Consider the following 21,248-nt stretch of genomic DNA (forward strand, 5'->3'; position numbering starts at 1 on the left):
TTGTATATGTGCACAAGAGAATTATACATTTTTAAAAAATTAATGAGTACAATAATCATAACTTCATGATAATTTTTCCAATGTGTAAGAATTAGTATATTCTTTTTTATTTACATATTAATATCAATAATCGTAAAATTTTGACTAATACTTCTCAATAATTTGTTCAGATCATGTTAGTGGTACGCCTCCTGTACTACGTGGTTGAGGACGTGTCATGGTTGTGGCCCGCCACTTCTACCAATTTCGTCTTGTAGCACCCCCTTCGCTACAAGGCTATATTTACCCTAAACGTCATACTTATAGTAATCCCTGTGTGTATATATATACATTTGCACATAACCATCTAATCAATTTGCATACGTAACCCCAACACGTCATAATAGGTATTATCAATCCATGACATTATATATATATATAAACATATCGCACATCACAAAGTGATTCGTCACAGGTAATCCATACACTTATATTCTCTCTGTACAAACAAAATGTGGTTTGTACTCTAACTGACAAAGAGGAGAAAACTGCATACTGGCCCGACCTGCCTGATTATAGCGCGTGGACCTATTCTTCAACAGTCAAACACCTCATAGTCTATTCCTGAAAGAAAATGTCAGCAGGGGAATGAGCCTGCCACTCAGTAAGCAAATAACCAGCCCTATCTATATATGTATACCAAATATAACCTCGAACAAGATACATAGGTAATATGCATAGAATATATAGTCAATTTGCTTCCACATAACCATCTTTATTACACCACATAGTTATCACGCAATAAGACAATCAATTAAACTTCATCTTTTTTCTAGTTTGCTTACCAGAAGGTGATATTGTGTTTTTCCCACCAACTCAACCTCACCATTATTAAATTTAAGTGAATCCCCTTGACAGCCGGCTCATCAATCTCATTTCGCACATAGCATTTTCTTTTCGCACATAGCTGTTTCATTTCGCACATAGCTCTTTCATATCGCATCAAAGCTCTTTTCATATCGCATCAAAGCTCTTTTCATATCACATCAAAGCTCTTTTCATTTCATTTCGCCTTATAGGCTTTTCAACACATCAAGGGGTATTCACACCACAATTATATTCAATTTCCACCACTCCCTCATTTCCACATATCACCATTCTTGTAAGCAACTAGTAATGTAAAACAATATATCAACATATTCTCATTCCAGACACCCACAACACAACATACAACAAACATGATATTTCAACGTGTCTTTGCATTCCACATACACAATATCGTCAATCAAATTAAATCATTCACCACTCATATACTTTCAGACAAATCAATGTCAGCATGAACCACAAATTCAGATAACAGTAAAACCATAAATAAAGATACATATATAGATAATACTAATTATTTACTTACCTCGACCTTACAACGTTTCTTTCTACTCAATCACTAATTTCAGTCCTTTCACCTCATCCCCATATCCTATAATGAGTTATACCACATATAACTCATATATCGAGAATATCGTAACTTCTTTTAAATATAATATTAAATATTATTTGTACGATTTCCAATAATTCTTTAATACTCCACTCGAATATAAATCTTCGTTCTAGTTCTTCTCAATAACTAGACACTATAGCCTTCATAAAAATATTTATAATTTATCAAGTGATTCATAGGAATTTATTTAACGAAACCCCTTATACATTTATAACTATCATTTTTAATAACACCTTAAATTAAATTATCATTAAAACCTCATTCTTCCTCTTTAATAACATACCATTTATTAAATATAATTTTCAGAATATTTCTATGAATTTTCTATCAATTTCTCGCTATTATACACTTTAATTGAACAATAATACACATAATTGCGTATTTGGTTAACAATTCCGATGGAATTGTATAAATTAGCTATAGTAATATTCAAATCTAGTAAATTTAATAATCTAATTAATCAACGATATCATTTTTGTATCCAATTCGATATTTAATTCGACACTATTTTAAATAGCCAAACTCGTAAAATACTCCGATTAAATAGTACATCACTTAGTATAAACAACATTTAATAAACAGACTAATTAAATACTATAATTATATAAATTAATAAAAATTAAATTACAATTCGTACCTCTGTTTCTTCCTCTTTCTTTTCGCTGAATTTGTGTGTGTGTTATGTGTATATTAGTATATGTATACAACTACAAAACAAAAGAAAAGAAAAGGAAAGGGAGGGTGAGGCGGTGGGAGGTGGGCCACAGCCCACTCTCATCTTTTTCTCTACTCTTTCATACATATATATATATATTATTACTTAAATATATATATATTATTATTTACATATATATAATATTATTATTACATATATATAATATTATTATTATTATATTTATTTAATTAATTTTTTCTCAAAATACCAATTACGTCCTTCCTAAATTTCTTAATTAATAGAAATTGTCCCAAAATATTATAACAAACTCCAATTTAATTCATTCAAGTGTTATTATATTCCAATTATGACCCATAATTTAGTGGCTAATTAACTAAATTTCACGAAAATTTACCAATTAATCCTACAATTATGTATTATAATATTTGGGCGTCACACGTCTGATGCTTCCCAAGTTCGGAAAGCAATTCTTCGACCACCCACACCACCTGACACGACTGCACCGTCCCCCACCCCGTAGACTCGAGATGATGCTGGAGCATCTGGAGCTGCACCGACAGCTGATGAGACGACACAGCGGTCTGCCACCCTGGTGGTTGCTCCACCTAGGGGTGGCAGATGAGTCGAGCCGGCTCGCGAGCTCGGCGAGCCGGCTCGACTTTGAGCTCGACTCGAGCTCGAAAAATTCGAGCTCGAGTCGAGCCAGCTCGAGCTCGAGCTCCTATCGAGCTCGAGCTCGAGCTCATATGTGGTTGTTCACCAGCTCACGAGCTGGCTCGCGAGCTGGTGAATATTTTTTTTTTTTTATATTTTTTTTATTTTTGAATTTTTTATATATTTAATTTTATATTTAATATTCAATTAGTTTTATAATTAAAATTGACCATATATTATAATTGTTAATCAATATTATACATTTTATTTTGGATAGTAATAAATTATGTTACTTTTATTTATACATTTAATCTTTATATAAAAATAAATTTAATCAACAACTTAGTAAATTATAATTTTTTATAATTAAAATTATTATTTAATATGACATATATAAATTTTATGTTATATTTTAATATATATTTGTTTTACATTATATTTTTCTTAAATTGATAAGTAATTCACTTATAATTTTTTATTATTTATAAATTTATGTCAAAATTTAGTAATTCCTATGAATTAATCTAAAAATTATAATAATAATAATAACAACAACAATAATAATGATGATGATGATGATGGTGGTGGTTGAACAATTCTAATTATTATTTTATTATATATATATATATATATAATGAGATTAAAAAAATTAATCAATAAGTACGATATCTTAAAATTCGGGCACCTGATTCATAAGAAATTTAAATATATACAAGACTGTGCCCATTAGATCATATCCGACGGTATGATTTAAAATCACATGGTCTGATTCAACGATACACCGTCTTGAATGATTACTCTTATGTTTCAAGTATGATATCTCAACATCCGTATATCCAATAAATCTAAAACTTTACCAAATGTATTTTATTGTAAGTTTTATCATATCTAACGGTCAGATCTGAATTTTGATGGCCAGATTAATCCATATTTTTCAACAATGTAAGATGATAGTTAGATCAATGTTATACTAACATTTATAAATATATAAATTTTGCAAATTCTTAACATATATTAATTTCAACTATATCTATGTAAAAATTTGATGATTCGATTTTATTATTTAAAATAATAATAATAATAATAATAATAATGATGATGATGATGGTTGAACAATTCTAATCATTATTTTATTATACATATAATGAGATTAAAAAAGTTTAATCAATAATTATGAAATTTTAAAATTCGGGGCACCCGATTCAAATGAAATTTAAATATATACAAGAACAAGACTGCGTCAATTAGATCATATTAGACGGTATGGACATAATTAACTATATATATGTAAAATTTTATGATTCGATCTCATGATTTAAAGCAATAATAATAATAATAATAATAATAATAATAATAATAATAATGATAATAAATTAATAATAATAATAATATCAATAATAATAATAATGTTAATAATAATAAAAAGTTAAAAACCCTCTTTCTCTCTCTTTTTCCCGTTTGTTCTTCCTTTTTCTTTCTTTCTCTCTCTTTCTCGTGCTATCTCGTTCTTTTCCTTCCCTTATTTCTTCCCCCCAAACGGCAAACCCATCCCTTAGAACCCTAGCCCCCAAATTCACGGCAACAACAAAGGAGTCGGCAACGAGGACACCGACGACGACGAGTGCGGCTTCGTTCAATTACTTGGAGTTGTTCTTCGGTAAGTTTGAGTTTTACTTAAGTTTTAGTTTGAGTTATTCAACACCTACTTCTCACTTTTGTGGATTATTTGCCTTTTGTAATGCGGGAATGGAAGATATATATGTTTGTATGACCTATCTTTGTACTGGGATTGTTGTTATATGCTATATTACTCCGTAAAGATGTATCTATTGCTATTACTATATTCCAGAGAATTTGGTTAGCTAATAATTGGTAACTTCAAGAACACAGCTAAATGTGTTGGGTTTAGTAAGTTCGAGATTATATGATGTCTTGATCATATTTATTCAAGTCAGAGAGGGGAAGAGCCTATGTCTATGATATCAGTAACGTGCTGCAATTTCAATTCTGATGTTATTGCTTGTGTAATTCGCAAATGCAAGTTGATTAAGAAGAGAGCTAGTACCTACATGTTGGTCATTTCTTTTGGTCAAGCACTATCTCCACAACTATTAGTATTTGAAGATGCTGGGTTGTTTCTGTTATTGCATGTTTCAGCTTCAGCATACCTGATTATGTATTTTGATATTGTCAAATTATATACCCTTGTACCTGATTATGTTTCAGCATGCTTCTGTAACAGATTAGTTGATTGCCGACTTCTGTAATTAGATTTTGCTTGCTAATTAGATTTTGTAATCATTTGCTTGCTAAAACAATTTTGGAGCATCCAAAATCATTGGCAAGCATACAGAATTAAATGATTACTCTGCTCACAACAAAGCCAAGTCTACATATTTGCTTGCTAATTAGATTTTGGAGCATCCAAAATCATTGGCAAGCATTTATGAATATAATGTCTTTGGATATGCATTTATGGTTAATTTTTAATGATAATAATTTCTCTAGCAAACTTCATGTAACTCAACTGCCGATAATTGTCTCGATTGTTGTTTTTAAATTGCATCATGTTGTAAAATCTTTGAGATGACTTAATGTGGTGGATTTGAGGTTTGGAGTTGATACTTCAATTGGTATTGATATCAAATTACGTTGTAACTTTTTTATCTTTTTTGTTGGGTTTGCTAATTTTCTAGCAAACCATATTGATAATCTTGTGCTATTCTCATTTACTTGCAAAGAGATATATACATATTGGTTGAATTGTGTTATACGGTACTAATATAATTTATTATCATTTGTTTTATGTAGGTTTGAGAGGATAGCAACAAGAACAACTTCGTTACGTGGACTTTGTCACTTTTGAACAAACATTGGTTTAGAAAGATTTTTGAATTTTGATAAATGTAACCAATTTATTTTTGTTTAAATAATTTATTGACAACTTTAATCTTTATATATTGTGGTTTCTATTTGGTTTCATGAATTTAGTAGGCTTGTTTGTCTTTTTAAATGATTAGTTGATTAAAAATAAATTATTGTATAAATGTGCTCAAACTCATAATTCAAAACAGGGTAAATCGAGCTCGAGCTCGAGCTCGAGCTGTCGAGCTTGGCGAGCTCGAGTTTGAGCTTGAGCTGTCGAGCTTGGCGAGCTCGAGTTTGAGCTCGAGCTCGAGCTCGAGAGCTTGGCGAGCTCGAGTTTGAGCTCGAGCTCGACAGCTCGAACTCGAGCTCGAGCTCGAGAAACCGAGCTCGAGTTCGAGCTCGAGCTCGAGAATGCATTGCCGAGGTCGAGTTCGAGCTTGACCTCGGCCAGCTCGTCGAGCTCGAGCTCGAGCTCGAGCTCGAAGATCCTGAGTCGAGCTCTACTAGGAATGTAATAACCATCAAATTCTAATATTTTATTAATACCTTGCTAGTTAATTATCAACCTGGGTTTACCTCTCTTAATCTCACCATGGTTTCTTACCACAAATCCAGGGATGTTGTAGGTAGAGACTCTAGGTTCGATGAGTCCAAAACTGATATGCTCTTTGATTGTCATCTGGATATCCTTCTTATCCTCCATGTTCATCTGGATAGGTTTGTATCGAACATACTCATTCTTGCATTCATCTTTGACCTTCAGAGTAGCTTCGATCTTGTTCATATCCCACTATGCGAGAGGATTTTCACTGAAGTTTCTCTGGATGAGTCTCTGGACATTCTCAAGAGAGAGCCTACTTTCCTCGCTGATATATAGCGATTTCATTTCCCGTTGTGCTTCTTTAAAGTTGTTATTTTCCTCCTCGGATTCCTTATAGAAGCTATCGCTGTCTATGAGTCCCTGTTGTCTAAAAGACAAAAGGACCTTACTAAATTTTCTCTTTTCCTGCATTTTTGGATGAGTTAATCTGGCATCAAAATCACCATGTTTGTTGCGAAAATTTATTAGCATTATCCTGTTAAATGCCTTTTCTCTTTGCAACACCGGTATCTCACTACCACAGTTAGTAGTAAAGATTAACAAATTCCTTTGATTATCCTGCATATATCCTGCAAATATTTGAATGAAATTGTTACCTAGCAAGATATCGGCACCTGTATCATGAAAGTAAATAGGAGTTGTTTTTACCCTAAACCAGGGTGACCCAAATGCTCCTCCAATCATGATTTTAGCTTCTCGTATTCCCTTATTGAGTATCAGGATTTTTTGTGAAAAATCCCTTCCTGCAATAACGGGTAAGGTTTCCCTTGCTTCCTTAGGTAAAACTCCAGGTTTTGCCATTCAAATTTCTGATCCTAAACCAATATAAGCTGCAAAATACTCTATCTTATATTGATCATAGAACATACAAAAAGATATGTATATAGAAAAGGGACTCGTCATTCAATCCTTATAGTAACACCATTAAGACTGAATTCCATTCTGTTATCTTTTCTTCCCCATGGTTTATGATCTTCGAGGAAACTTAACCCCAAAGTCATACTCCCGTTTTCTAGTCCTGCAACACCTGCAACTAAAATTTAATGGCCTGCTATTTCTAACATACCTTCATACTTTCGAACAATATGTTGCTGCAAATGATATAAGTTATCACGAGGGAAAAATTTTTCTTTCTTAGTGATGTCAAATATAACTTGTATTTCTTTCCATCCTTCAGGGCTTCTAAGTTTTACGTTATCTACCCTAATCTCTTGAGGAGTTAAGGCCTTTAATAACTCCTTCTCCTTTTCTTTGTAGCCTGTAATCCTATCTTTCGAAAATGACATCCAACTACTAAACTCAGTTCTAGATCTAAGTGTTCTATCTAAAACTCGGTGATCTTTTATGATGATATGAACACCAGCTATTCTAGGTATCCTAATAGGATCTGGTGTTATTACCTTGGCGAATTCCTTGAAAATTCTAGGAATCTCAATATACTCTTTCCTAAGAAATAAATCTGAATGATGTGTATTGGAAAGGGCATATGCAACTCTATAAGTTATAGAATACGGTCTATTTCCTTCTTTCATTAGATCATTTCTTTTAAAATATTGATGAAGGGTTAAAATTCTAATGAAATCTTGGTCTGTTAGGTTGTATGCAATCCTAGGGTGAATGTCAAACAGCAATTTAACTGCATACGGATTTCCTATCACTGTTCCAAGACAACCATCTCTTAAGTTATTGATTCTTCTATCCATTATCGATAAATGTATTTCTGAATCAATTCCTTCCTTAAAAGTTGCTTTTATTACTACTTCAGTAGTCCCTATGTGGATCCATTTTATAGTAACAGCTACTTCTTCTCTAAGCTTACTTAATTCTTCAAGAATTTCTTCTTTAGGAATTAATTGTATCTCTATCGCATTACCAGTAAGTTCAATAGGTATAGCTAACTGACCTGAACTTACTTTGTATATTATGCGATGCTTCCTTTGATTCAGTTCTATCTGGTTCAGGACTTTCCCAATTCCTCCAATCCAAAATCCATCATATGGGTTGAGGTTGGAATCTTATCGCATGATTCTTTCCATGCTTTTGTTTGACACCGTCATTTTAGAAAAGAATCCTGATACGCTTTTGGAAGTTTGAACCCTATCTCTCTCGTTGTAATTATTCTGACTCGGTTCAAGATCCATCCGAATCAATCTGTATTTCTTGCTCATAGACGCTTTCGTTTGAAGGAAGATCTTAAAATTGGTAGATGGGTACCAAATCACCATAGTAAACTGCATCTAGAATATCATCCGTGGCTACAATTTTTGCAATTCACCACGTTCCTGCGGGCAATCGGGAGATATATGTCCTTTTGCTCCGCAAGTCCAGTAATTGCAGTCTTTGAAACTTTCATTGGCCCGGGTATGGGCTCATTTGAAAGTTCTTCTTATAGGGGTTCTTCTGGTGGATCTTACATCTGTTCGTCTAGATCCTTGGGATGAAGCCCTTGCTGGTCCTGTTCTCTGTCCAGATTTGTATGTTCTGCTTTAAACTTGGACCACTATGATCTTCGTTTGGAAAAGGTTCTCCTGGATCTCCTAGGGTAGGAGTCACTATTTTGCTTCCTCCTTTTCCTTGGCTCGCTTGATTCTCCTATAATAGTTGGAAAATCATTATTATCACAACAGGAGGAGTTCGTTTGATTTTACCGCTCAGTGTTTTCATGTTCTTCTGGATGGATGTATAATAACACCAATCCTTCAGTTTGTCTTTAAGGAAAGACATTCTTCGCACCACTGAATCTAGCTATCCTTCAGGTACTTTGTATGACTGGATCAACATTTTCCTCCATGGACTGCATATTTTTGCGAAGAACATTAGAGCTGCTACTCCACTTCAGAAGAAATACTTGCTGAACCAATATATATATTCATCTACTGCGCAAATACTTCCCAGTTCAAGGCTGAAGAGAGCCTGTGCATATTCTCTTGCCTTTTCTGCTCTACTTCCTTCGAAGTATCCATCTTCAGCAAAGTGTATCTTAATAAGCCTTCCTAGCCGGTCTGCTATTGCGCCTTCCGAATCTCCGGCAAGGATGTTGGCTTTAGTATCTTCTGCGATATTATCCCATCCGATCTTCACAGATCCCTCCAAGCACAACTCCACAAGCTTTATGAAGTTTTCCTTGTCGAGCTCTAGGGTAGTTGCTGCTATCTTAATGGCTGCAACCCATTCGTCTATCAATTTTTTAGTATTTCGGAAATTGATAGTATCTAGGTTCAGTGTATCCGACTCAAGTCCTTTCCAATCAATCATAATTTTTGGAACTGAAATTATGTAGGAATTTACCTGTTCTGTTTCTCCTGGCTGGGATTCTACCATGGAGTTCAGTGGAGTGTAGACACCTCACTGCCTTTCCTGGTAGTACTTGTCGAACCTCAAAGTTTCTCAGCCACTCTTGTTCTTCTTCTGGCGTGAGAAGTTTTGGATCAATCCTTTTGGGACCGTTGTAACACTTGTCAAGAATTTCCATCAAAAATTCTCTTTTTTGTATTTCCAAAATATGAAAATATTTTCTATTTTCAGAGTAACTCGAACTTTCGTTTGGTTCCATTTTCTCTTAAAGTGTCTCCTCCATTAGTGGATAAATAATATCAAAATATAATGTAATCATATATTTCTTCAATAAACCTAGGCTCTAATACCATTCTGGCGAGCATGGATGAAAAGTTAGAATTTTAGTGTAAATGGACTAAAACAGCTCTTTTAAAATGTGCACAAGGGTAAAAGTGTCCAAAATTCTGTTTGTGGTTCTAATTTAAGTGATTCTACAAGTTACTGTACTTTATTGGGAAATGCATAAACATAATGGACTAATATTGAACGCGGGGAAACTTATTGGACTAAATTAATGTTTTTCCCTTAATATATGCTTGAGTCTAATCCATCCAATTGATCTCTCTTTGTAAGTAATCCATTTAGTTGTGGAATTCATTCGAAAAAATTCCTTGTTTTTTTTCTGGTGATTTGTGTGTGACTCTTTAGGTTCACCTTTCAGCTAGACTTGGGCTAGTGTCTAACACTATTATTAATTAAATCTAATTTAATTAATAATTCTTGATTAACCTTTAATCAAGAAAGCCAATCATCATGGGTGGCCGTCTAGCAACAGTCCATGGCACTAGAGACTAGGAAAATTTCTGTGGGAACATATCGGCTCTCGAGTCCATACGGGTATGGTCCTTCTGTCTACCATCTCTCGACTTTAGCCTAGGTCATAGAATTAGGTGTCGGTTCCCATCTTGGACTTGGTTTCTATGCTCAATACATGAGATCGCATTACACCAAGTTTCTCGACATAGGAACCTCTTTTTCCTATTCGATCAATGTTTGTGGCTATAGTTTATAGAGCGTGAATGCATCTCCAAATGCATAGGAGATAGTTCTGTCACATACTCACATGGGACGAATCCTCTTCTTGTAACTCACCGTTCTCGTTACATACTCCGACTATACTGGATAAGGCTTATGATGTTCAATTCTATGACACAATCACCTCTTGCATAGATATAAGACATTCATCGTATGCAAGTGACTGTCATGAGTCTGAGGACTACTCTTGTACTATAGAAGCTGGGGATTCAAGTTATACCGACCAACCCTCCAAGGCTTCCATATGAAGATCCCGCCAGTCCGTTCAGTTGATTTGACACCTAGTCAATCAACCCACCAAGATCGCATAGATGCCCCGCGTCTGTCACCGATGAAACACGGTACTCACCAATTGAATGCGACTCCTAATGCAAGTCTCAATAGGACTCTCGATGCCCATTCTAAAAGCCCTCGACTTGCAACGTTTCAAACCCAACCTTTTGGCAGTTGGTTCAATGACCGCCATCAATGCGCGGCCTAAATGCACGGTTGTCAAGTGGTCTGTGGGCTTTGTCGTGTTGTTCAAGAAAATACAAACATACAAAATGAGAACAAAAGAGTAGATGCCAAAATAAGTGAATACTCATTTTATTTACTTAAAAATAATATTACATAATATCGATTAATTGTCAGAATAAAATACATCTAGGCCAATCTAATTGGCTTTTTGGTCATTTATTCTAACAATCTTCCACTTGACCTAAGGCTAATCGCCTATCGGACACAAACCTATCTTATTAAGATGTTGAATATGAGCAATTTGCGACACCGGTTTAGTGAGTACATCTACTGTGTTTTGTGCTTAGTTGACTCTGTCCATCCGCATGTCACCTCTGCTCACCATCCCTCAAAGTAGATAGTAGCGTCTAAGAATGTGTTTTGAATGGTGATGAGATCTCGGTTCCTTTGCTTATGCTACTGCCCCGTTGTTATCGCAGATGATAACTATCTCAGCAATGCTAGGCGATACACCCATGTCTCGGATGTAGTTTTTCATCCAAACTGCTTCCTTAGATGCTTCTAAAGTTGCATTGTTTAAAAACTTACGTTGTGGAACTAAAACCAAACGAAAATGCGAGTGGATTAGCCTGGAAACGCGCAAGTAGAAGCGGTAATATAAAATTTGTAAATTAAAACCGAAATGTAATAAAACTATGATTCCAAGGGGTGTACCCTTTGAGTTCCCAGACGTTCGATGTAGTTAATAATAACAACAATAAAACTAAACGGGGCTTATGGTGAAATTAAAACAAGAAGCGCAAAAAATGTAAATCAAGAATTACATTTCTCTTGATTTGTTTCGAAGTTCACATGAGACTTCAACGTAGAAGCCCTCTAAAGATATGTACACACCACACCGGAATATGAGATCCCCAAGTTCTCTCTTCTAGAAGAAAATTAGGGAGAAAGAACACACCAAGTGTGCTTGTAAAAGAGGAGGCCTAATTAGGAGATTGTACGGTAGGATTTTTTTTGTGTTAAGTTTTCATTACCTTGTATGGATGTACTAATCTAAGATGCAGTCATCTCATGCACATGACTGCCGTTATTCCTCAATTCTAAAGACTACTCCCGTACTATCGGAGCCGGGGATTTAAGTTATTCCGGCCAAGCATCTATGGCTTCCATATGACGATTCCCGCGAGTCAGTTCAGTCAGCTGACCACCTTGTCAACTAATCCATTGATATTGCATGACGTCCAATGCCTCTCGCCGATGAAACGTGGCACTCATCCAATGAATGCAATACTCAGTGCAGGTCTCAGTAGGACTTTCGATGCCCAGTGAGGTCTTCGACTTGCAACATTTCAAACCAACCCACAGAAGTTGCTTTCTTAGCCGCCATCCAATGCGCAACCCAACTATATGGGTTACAACGTGGTCTATGGGCATGTGTTGTGACGTCAAGCTGTAGTTAATGTAATTTGGTAAGCACAATAGTTACATGCGCCAATGATGAATATTTATCATATTCGTCAGGACAATATTGCTTAAATAAAGATCACTTGAATGGTTCTCAAAATCGCCAATCTAATTGGCTTTTTGATCATCTATTCCAACAATTTCCCACTTGACCTTAAAGCGAATTACTCATATCTTTAGATTAACCTGATTATGACCAATCTGCAATACCGGCTAGGTTTTATGGGTGGTCTACTGTCGTTTCTGCCGATGTCATGCGGTCCAACCGACGTTACATCTTCCTAACATCGCTACTAGTAGATGATGGTGTCTAAGACTTTTTCTTGGACCTGTGATGAGATCTCGGGCCTTTTATATTGTGCCATAGCCCAGTTGTCATCCTCCAAGGTGACTACTGGTGCGGCTATGCTAGGTAGAACACCGAATAATTGAACGTTGTTTTTCGATCCTTGTCTTTTTCGATCCTAGCCTTTTTCCAATATAATTTTTAAAGTTTGCCATACATTTAATTTTTCATGATTAGGTTCTTTGTGATATTCCAGTTAGAACCTTTCCAATAATACCACATTATCATTAAACGTCGAGTGTACATTCGTTTTCGAGATTAAATATTATCCATATGATGCTGGAAGGTACTATTGCTATCGCGTCAAGAGCTCTTCTTTAATCCTTATTTAGGTATTAATGATAGCTTCTAGCGTAGGATTCTTTTTCCCAAATAACTAATATACAGATATATACCTCGTATCGATGTACTAGAATGTAACTAGGTTCATTCTACAATCCATAAGGTAATAAATCATTTATTCCAGATAAAGAATGACTAACATAGCACTTTCCAAAAGTGAAATTGTTACTCAATAATTTCCTTTCCTAGATTTTTCCAACAATTTAATTAGGGTTGCAATGGCTGACTTTATTAAAAATAAATACAATGCTCAATTAATTTTTATTAAATCTAATTTAATTAAAATCCACCTAATTAAGCCCATAATATATTTAATCCAATTTAATACATGGACCCATAAGCTTTTATTCATTGATAAGCCAATTTATTAAATAATAAAGGAAAGCCCAATATAAATTTATCCTATTAATTTATTCTTAGGCTCCTCCATCCAATGGATCCCTCTCATTTTTAAGTAATCTAATTAATTATGGAATTAATTCCCAATTAATTCCTCGTCCCTTCTCGGTGATTTGTGCGTGACTCTTTAGGTTCATCTTTCAGCTAGACTTAGGCTAGTGTCAAACGCTATTATTAATTAAATTTAATTAATAATTTTTTTATCAACCCTAGATCAAGAAAGCCCATCACATAGGTTTCCGTCTAGTAATGGTCCATGGCACTATAGACTAAACGAATATCCATGTGAACTCTTGGGCTCTTGAGTCCACACGAGTATGTCCTTCCGTCTACCGTCTTTCGGCCTTAGTCTAAGGCATGAAATTGGATGTCGGCTCCCATCGTGTACTAGGCATCTATGCTTAATACTTGAGATTGCGTTATGCGAAATTGCTCGACATAGGAACCTCGTTTCCTATTCGAACAATGACTCTGGACACAGGTTTATAGAGCATAAACGCATCTCCAAGTGCATCGGAGATACCTCTGTCACATTTTAACAAGGGATGGATCCTCTTCTTAGAACTCACTTTCCTCGCTACATGCTTTGATTGCACTAGACATGGCTTATGATGACCATGCGTGAGACAGGATCACCTCTCGCACAAATCAATGATACAGTCATCGCATGCACGTGATTGTCGTGATTCCTTAAGTTTGAGGACTACTCCAGTACCATCGGAGCCGGGGACTCAAGTAATACCTACCAAGCCTCTAAGGCTTTCATATGAAGATCCTCACGAGTCGGTTCAGTCAGTTGACCACCTTGTCAACTAACCCACAAAAATTTCATAGATGCCAACTACATGGTTACAAAGTGGTTTGCGGGCATTTGTTGTAATGTGAAATGTGCTTGATGTAATTTTGTAAGCACAACAGATACATGCGCCAGGACGAATACTTTTCATATTCGTCGGGACAACATTGTTTAAATAAAGATTGCTTGAATGGTTCTCAAAACAACTAATCTAATTGGCTTTTTGGTCACCTATTCCAATAGGAATCCGCTATGGTAGCTTGCTCGGAACTTTTCCAAGTAACCACACCACCATTTAGCTTGAATACAAAACCTGATTGAGAGTTGGTATCATTATCGTCCGACTGGAAGTTAGCGTCGCTATAATCTTCCAGTATCCATTATCCACCACCGTAGATCAAGAACATATCTTTAGTCCTTTTCAGGTACATAAGTATGGTCTTGACCGCACTACATTGTGCTTCACCAGCAACGCCTGATATTTGCTAGTTACGTTTAAAGTGTATGCGACATAAGGCCTAGTGCATGAGACATCATACTGAATACTGCCCACGGCTAAATCATAGAGAATTTCTGACATCCATTTAAGTTCCTCATCACTCTTGGGAGACTGTTTTTTGTACAGCTTAATCCCATGCCTCATTGGAAGGAATCCTCGTTTTTAGTTTTTCATCTTGAATCTTTTCAAGACTTTCTCAATGTACAAGGATTGGGTTAATCCTAATATCTTTTTGGATCTATCCCTGTAGATCTTGATGCCAATGATGTAGTGCATTAGACATCATACTGAATACTTATATGTTTCCTAATATCTTGACATCATTCCCAATGAGCAACATAAAGTACAGGTATGTAACCGAGCTTCCTCTGATCTTCTTGTATACACAAGGATCAGATTCATTTTTGATGAAATCATATCCCCACATAACTTCATTAAAATGCGTGTTCTAGTAACGAGAAGCTTGTTTGAGGCCATAGATGGACCTCTGGAGACGACAGACTTTCTATTTTTCTCTAGAAGAGGTGAAACCTTCTGGATGGTCCATGTTGATCTCTTACTCAATGAAACCGTTCAAAAAAGCCATTTTAACGTCTATCTGCAATATTTCATAGTCATACCATGCTGCAATGGCAAACGCTATCAAATGGACTTAGCCATTGCCACAGGCGAATAGGTTTTCTCAAAGTTGACCCCGGGTCGTTGAGTGTATCTTTTGCCACGAGCCTAGCCCTAAACGCAGTAACCTCCCCGCTACCTCCAAGCTTTTGTTTGTAGACCCATTTGCAAACCAACTGGATTAACGCCTTTAGGTGGGTCCACGAGGGTCCAAACTTGATTCGTACCATCAAGTGTATTTCGGATTTCATGGCCTCAAGCCACTTATCCGAGTCGATGCCATACATCGCTTCTCTGTATGTTGTTAGATCACCGTCTAATTGGCTAATCAAGCTTAAGAATCCATACCTAATAGGACGTTGAGATATTCTAGTTGACCTACGGAGAACTAAAGCACTATTACTGGGAATTGTAGGTACAGATGGTGTTGCATTATCTTGATGAGGTATCTCACTTGACTCTTCAAGCAATTCCTCATCACACTGGGCATCCATGGAAAAATCCTTTTTCAAGAAAATTACGTTTCTCGAGACAAAATTTTTTTGTTCCAATGGGTGATAGAAATAAAACCACGCAGTTTCTTTTAGATAACCGACAAACCTGTACAGACTAGACATTGATTCTAGTTTGTCTCCTACTAGCCTCTTGACGTTTGGCGGGCTACCAGATACTCTCAAGTACCTGTAGAATGCTAGCTTGCCGTGCCATATCTCATATGGTGTTTGGGGCACAGCTATGGGCGACGCCATGTTGAGCAACTTGGTCGCTGTCTTAAGAGCGTACTTCCAGAAGGACAAGGATAGTTGGGTTTAACTCATCATGGATCGAACCATGACCAACAGGGTTCGATTTCTCTTTTCGGTCTGAACTCACTACTTAAATATTCCCCACCTCGTTCTGACAAAAAGGCTTTGATTTACGACTAATTGGATTCTCTATTTCGAGTCTGAATTCCTTAAATCTTTCAAAGGGCTCAGATTTGTACCTTATGAGGTAAACGAAACCATACCGTGAATGATTATGAGTAAAGGTTATGAAATACGAGTATCCTCCTTTAGCTGGAGTATTTAGTGTTCCATAGACATCTGTGTAGATTAAGTCCAATAGACCAGTGGCAAGCGTACTTTGTCGAACAAAAGGTTTCTTAGTCATTTTCTCTTTTGGACAGGATTCGCAAGTTGATATTTTATCTAAGTTGTCTGCCTCTACACTCCTTAATTCTGCCAACTTCCTCATCATTTCTGTTGAGATATGACCTAACATTACATGCCAAATTTGTGCGTTTTAATGATTATCTAATTTTTGTTTGTGTTGGGTAGTAATAATCCAATTTGACTGTTGGAGAATATAAAGACCGTTCGTTAATGTACTAAGCAGATGAAGGTTATGATCAATCATCAAATAAAAACTATTTTTATTGATCTTAAACGCATAGGCATCATTGTCTAAATGGAATGGAAATAATATTTTTGATAACGCTCAGTATATAATAACAGTTCTTTAATTCTATCCGAATACGATCACTAATTGCTAAGTTGACAGATCCCATAGTTTCCGTAGCTACGGCCTTGTTATCACCAAACCTTAGGAGCATCTCGTCCGTACATAGCCTTTTGTTTCTTTCCAGCACCTACAAATCATTATAGATGTGAACTCCACAGCCAGTATCCAATACCAAAGAAGTAGAATTAGTTATCATATTTACTTGAATTACAAACGTGCCTTGGTTGGAGAGGAGTTGTGGGCACTCCCTCTTCCAATGCCACATTTCACGACAATGAATGCAAACATCATTTGTCCTCGATCGCTGTGAACCGCCGTTCATCCCTTTCCCTTTCTTTTTTTCCACTGGAGCAACAGGGGCGCTTAAAGCGCTAGAAGTGGCTATGACGAGTTTTCCTTTTCCTTTCTTCCTCTTCCAGCATCCGGCCTTCTTGCCTTTCACCTTGGAGGTCAAAGTCTCTCCTATCAATATTGCTGGAGCAAACTTGTGGGTCGTTGCATCGTATTAGACCAGCATATTAATTAACTCATGAATAGACGTTGCAAGTTCATTCATGTTGTAGTTAATGATAAACAGGTCAAAGGAGGGAGGAAATAATTGGAGGATTACATCGATGTATGTAACATTGTCAAGCCCAGCTTTGAGGTCTTCGAGCTTATCCACGAGGGAAGCAATTTGACCCCATGACTTTGCACAGAAGATTCTTTAGTCATCTTTGTCCCGAAAAATGCTTTTGTAGCGGCATATCTAATATGCTTATTCAGGAATCGCATAAACTTCCTTTATGCGAAGCATTTTCGAGGGAACGTCTTCCAACCTATCATATTGCTTTTGGATGTCATTGGTCATCAGAGCTAATATGATAATGCAGACCTTGCAGTTGTTCTCATACCACCTCTCGAAGGTAACACGTTGTTCGGGCGAGGACCCTTTCAGCAATGTCGCTGGGAGCAGCTTGTCAATGACATAACCCTGGTTCTTGAAATCTAGGACAATCTTTAAATTTCACAGCTAGTTGTTGTAGTTTGTGCCATTGAATTTATTAGTCTCTATTATTAGGGTTAAGGGGTTTTTAGACATTTTCTACATTATAGATTTAAACAGAAATATGCAAACGATCGTAATATTATTGATAAGTTCAAGCATGGTCTTGAAGGGAAACGCGTGGTATGACCCGGGAATGTACTAACGGAAGCGATAAATAAACCGCATAATAGCAAAAACTAAATACAGAAAATAAATGAATTCAAGGGGTGTACCCTTGGAATTCCCAAACATTCGATGTACTAAAAATAAAAGGAATATGGGGCTGATGTTGGATTACCAAAACCGAAAAAAATAAAAGGGTGAAAAATGATACCTTAATTTTTTACGTTGCTTGAAATGCTCCTCATTTGAAGCTTCAACGCAGGAACCTTCTAATTCTTCCACATCACAATGGAGTCAGGATCTCTACATCCTCTTTGCTAGATGAGAAGGAGAGAAGAAAATTGCACCAATTGCACAAAGAGGGAAGGGGGCGGCCGAATGGTTTTTGGTGGAAGGAGGGGATTTTTTTTTTTTTTTTGTTGTTTAATGATCATCATATATTTCATATACATATATCTTGTTTAGATAATTAAGAATGTTTCTAAATATATTCTATTATCTACAAGGTATATTTCTCGTTATTCCAAATAAAAAGATCCCCAAAAATAGCTAGAATTAAACTTTCCAAAACTGCTATTTTCTAGCCATTTATTTCCTTCCATGGAATTTTTCTTCGCTCAAAATAATTGAGGTTGACCAAAATTTACCCTTAAAAAACTACAAGCCAATGAATTTTTATTAAATCTAATTTAATTGAGCCCAATTTCTATTTAATGGAATTAAGTACTTATACCTAAATTATCCTTATTATGTAATAAGCTCCAACTTATTAAATTATAAGGAAAAACCAAATATAAATTAGTGCCATTAATTTATTCTTGGGCCTTTTTCAATCCAATGGATCTCTCTTTGTAAGTAATACAATTACTTATGGAATTAATTCAAATTAATTCTTTTTTTCATTTTCAGTGATTTGTGTGTGATTCTTTAGGTTTACTTTTCAGCTAGACTTGGGTTAGTATTATTAATTAATCTAATTTAATTAATAATTCTTGATTAACCCTTAATCTAAAAAGCCTGTCACTAAGGGTGGTCGTCTAGCAACGATCCATAGCACTAGAGACTAGGTTAATTGCCATGTGAATATTTAGGCTCTCGAGTCCATACGAGTATGGTCCTTCAGTGTATTGTCTCTCAGCCATAGTCTAGAGCATGAAATTAGGTGTCGGTTCCCAAGTTTCTCGACATAGGAACCTCTTTTTTACTATTTGATCGACGACTGTGGCCACATATTCAAGCTTGAACGTATCTCCAAGTGTATATGAGATATCTCTGTCAGATATTGAAAGAGCACGAATCCTCTACTTGGAACTCACCGTCCTCGCTACATATTTCGGCTGTACTGAACAAGGCTTATGATGATCATGTGTGTGACACAATCACCTCTCACGTAGATCTAGGATACAATCATCATATGCACGTGACTGTCGTGATTCCCTAAGTCTGAGGACTACTCCCGTACTATCGGAGTCGATGACTCAAGTCATACCGACCATGCCTCCAAGACTTCCATATGATGATTCCCGCGAGTCAGTTCAGTTAGTTGACCACCTTGTCAACTAACCCACTAAAATTGTATACACGTCCAATGTCTGTCGCTGATGAAATGCGGCACTGATTTAATCAATGTAATACTCATTGCAAGTTTCAGTAGGACTCTCGATGCCAGTCTCGAGGTCCTCGACTTGGAACCTTGGACCAACCTTCAGAAATTGGTTTCATAGCCGACATCCAATGCACAACCAACTACATAGGTTATTAAGTGGTCTATGGACATCTGTTGTGACGTCAAAGCAGTACTTAACATAATTTGTTAAGCACAACAGACACACACGCCAAAGAAGAATACTTACCATATTTGTCAAGATAATATTGCTTAAATAAAGATTGCTTGAATGGTTCTCAAAGCCGCCAATCTAATTGGCTTTTGTCCACCTGTTCCAACAATCTCCCACTTGACATTAAAGCCAATTACACATGTTTTTCGATTATTCTGATCATGAGTAATTTGCGATATCGGCTAGCTCTTGTGGATCTACTATAGTTTCTACTGATGTCCTACCATCCAACAGCACATCACACTTCCTATTATCGCTCCAAGCAGATGACGGTGTCTAAAATTTTTTCTTGGATCTGTGATGAGATCTCGGGCCTTTTACCTAGCCTAGTTGTCATCCTTCAAGGTGACTACTAGTGCGGATATGTTAGGTGGCACACCCAACAATCGAGTGTTGTTTTCGAACCTAAATGTTTTTCAGTATAACTTTTAAAGTTGCCATACATTCAATTTTATTTTATTTTATTTTTTGATGAAGTTCCTTGTGGTATTCACTTGGAACCTTTCTAATGTTACCACATCATCATTAAAGCTTGAATGTATGCTTGTTTTGAGATTAAATATTATTCATATGATGTTGGAAGCTACCAACTCTATAACCTTCTAAAATCAATTCTCCATTAATGTGCGTCAAGAGCTCTTCTTTAATCCTTATATATGTATTTAAGATAGCTATTTAACAACCATCTGTTATCTCATCGGTGCACACTCGAATCCGTTGTTATGCTTAAAAGGCCTAAGAAATATTAGGCTTAGTGCACCGAACAACTCTCCCATGTTGCTTACAGCAAACACGTAAGAGATGTCAAACATCTAAGCTCCCCATCAATTTACCAAGATTGAATCTTGGATAGCTTATCCCTAGATAAGAATCCATATTCCTATATGGAGAATTTTATGAATAATATTTGTATTATAGAGTTTCACAATATCTTTCTATCATTCCAAATGATCAAATATGTTTTTAACATCTAAAACACTAGGAACACAATTGAGCTCCCATTAACCTTCCACCTATTTTTTGACCGGTCATGTACCTCACGAACTTGTTGAAACAAGTATTCTACATGCAGGATGTCCAAATGTAGTTTGAACTCCATAGCGGATTTTATGGCTCCAACCCATTTATCCTGATCGATGTCTTACATCACTTCCTTGTAGTCCTTTCACGTATGCAGGATCATTCCT

The 21,248-nt window shown here is 36.1% G+C and overlaps 1 protein-coding gene and 2 long non-coding RNA genes across 3 annotated transcripts; 1 reads left to right on the forward strand and 2 right to left on the reverse strand.

Moving 5' to 3' along the window:
* Nucleotides 1-383: 383 nt before the first annotated feature.
* LOC148788029 (uncharacterized) lies at nucleotides 384-2,213 on the reverse strand. The gene is made up of 2 exons (XR_016065588.1): nucleotides 2,115-2,213; nucleotides 384-603 (listed from the first exon to the last, which is right to left on the reverse strand). It is a non-coding gene; the product is annotated as an uncharacterized LOC148788029 (long non-coding RNA).
* Nucleotides 2,214-4,255: 2,042 nt separating this feature from the next.
* LOC110011380 (uncharacterized) lies at nucleotides 4,256-5,789 on the forward strand. Its single transcript, XR_002286396.2, has 2 exons — nucleotides 4,256-4,464; nucleotides 5,619-5,789. It is a non-coding gene; the product is annotated as an uncharacterized LOC110011380 (long non-coding RNA).
* Nucleotides 5,790-15,566: 9,777 nt separating this feature from the next.
* On the reverse strand, nucleotides 15,567-16,319 carry LOC148788030 (uncharacterized). Its single transcript, XM_088880296.1, has one exon. The coding sequence runs from the start codon at nucleotides 16,317-16,319 to the stop codon at nucleotides 15,567-15,569; it is 753 nt and encodes a 250-aa protein (XP_088736422.1).
* Nucleotides 16,320-21,248: the final 4,929 nt, after the last annotated feature.

The sequence above is a fragment of the Sesamum indicum genome, linkage group LG5 (genome assembly GCF_026168435.1).
Source record: "Sesamum indicum cultivar Baizhima isolate 11 linkage group LG5, ASM2616843v1, whole genome shotgun sequence".
Classification (NCBI taxonomy): domain Eukaryota; kingdom Viridiplantae; phylum Streptophyta; class Magnoliopsida; order Lamiales; family Pedaliaceae; genus Sesamum; species Sesamum indicum.

Excerpts from the sequence above, each read along its gene's own strand:
- LOC148788030 (XM_088880296.1), bottom strand. The coding sequence starts at position 16,319 with ATGGCGTCGCCCATAGCTGTGCCCCAAACACCATATGAGATATGGCAC.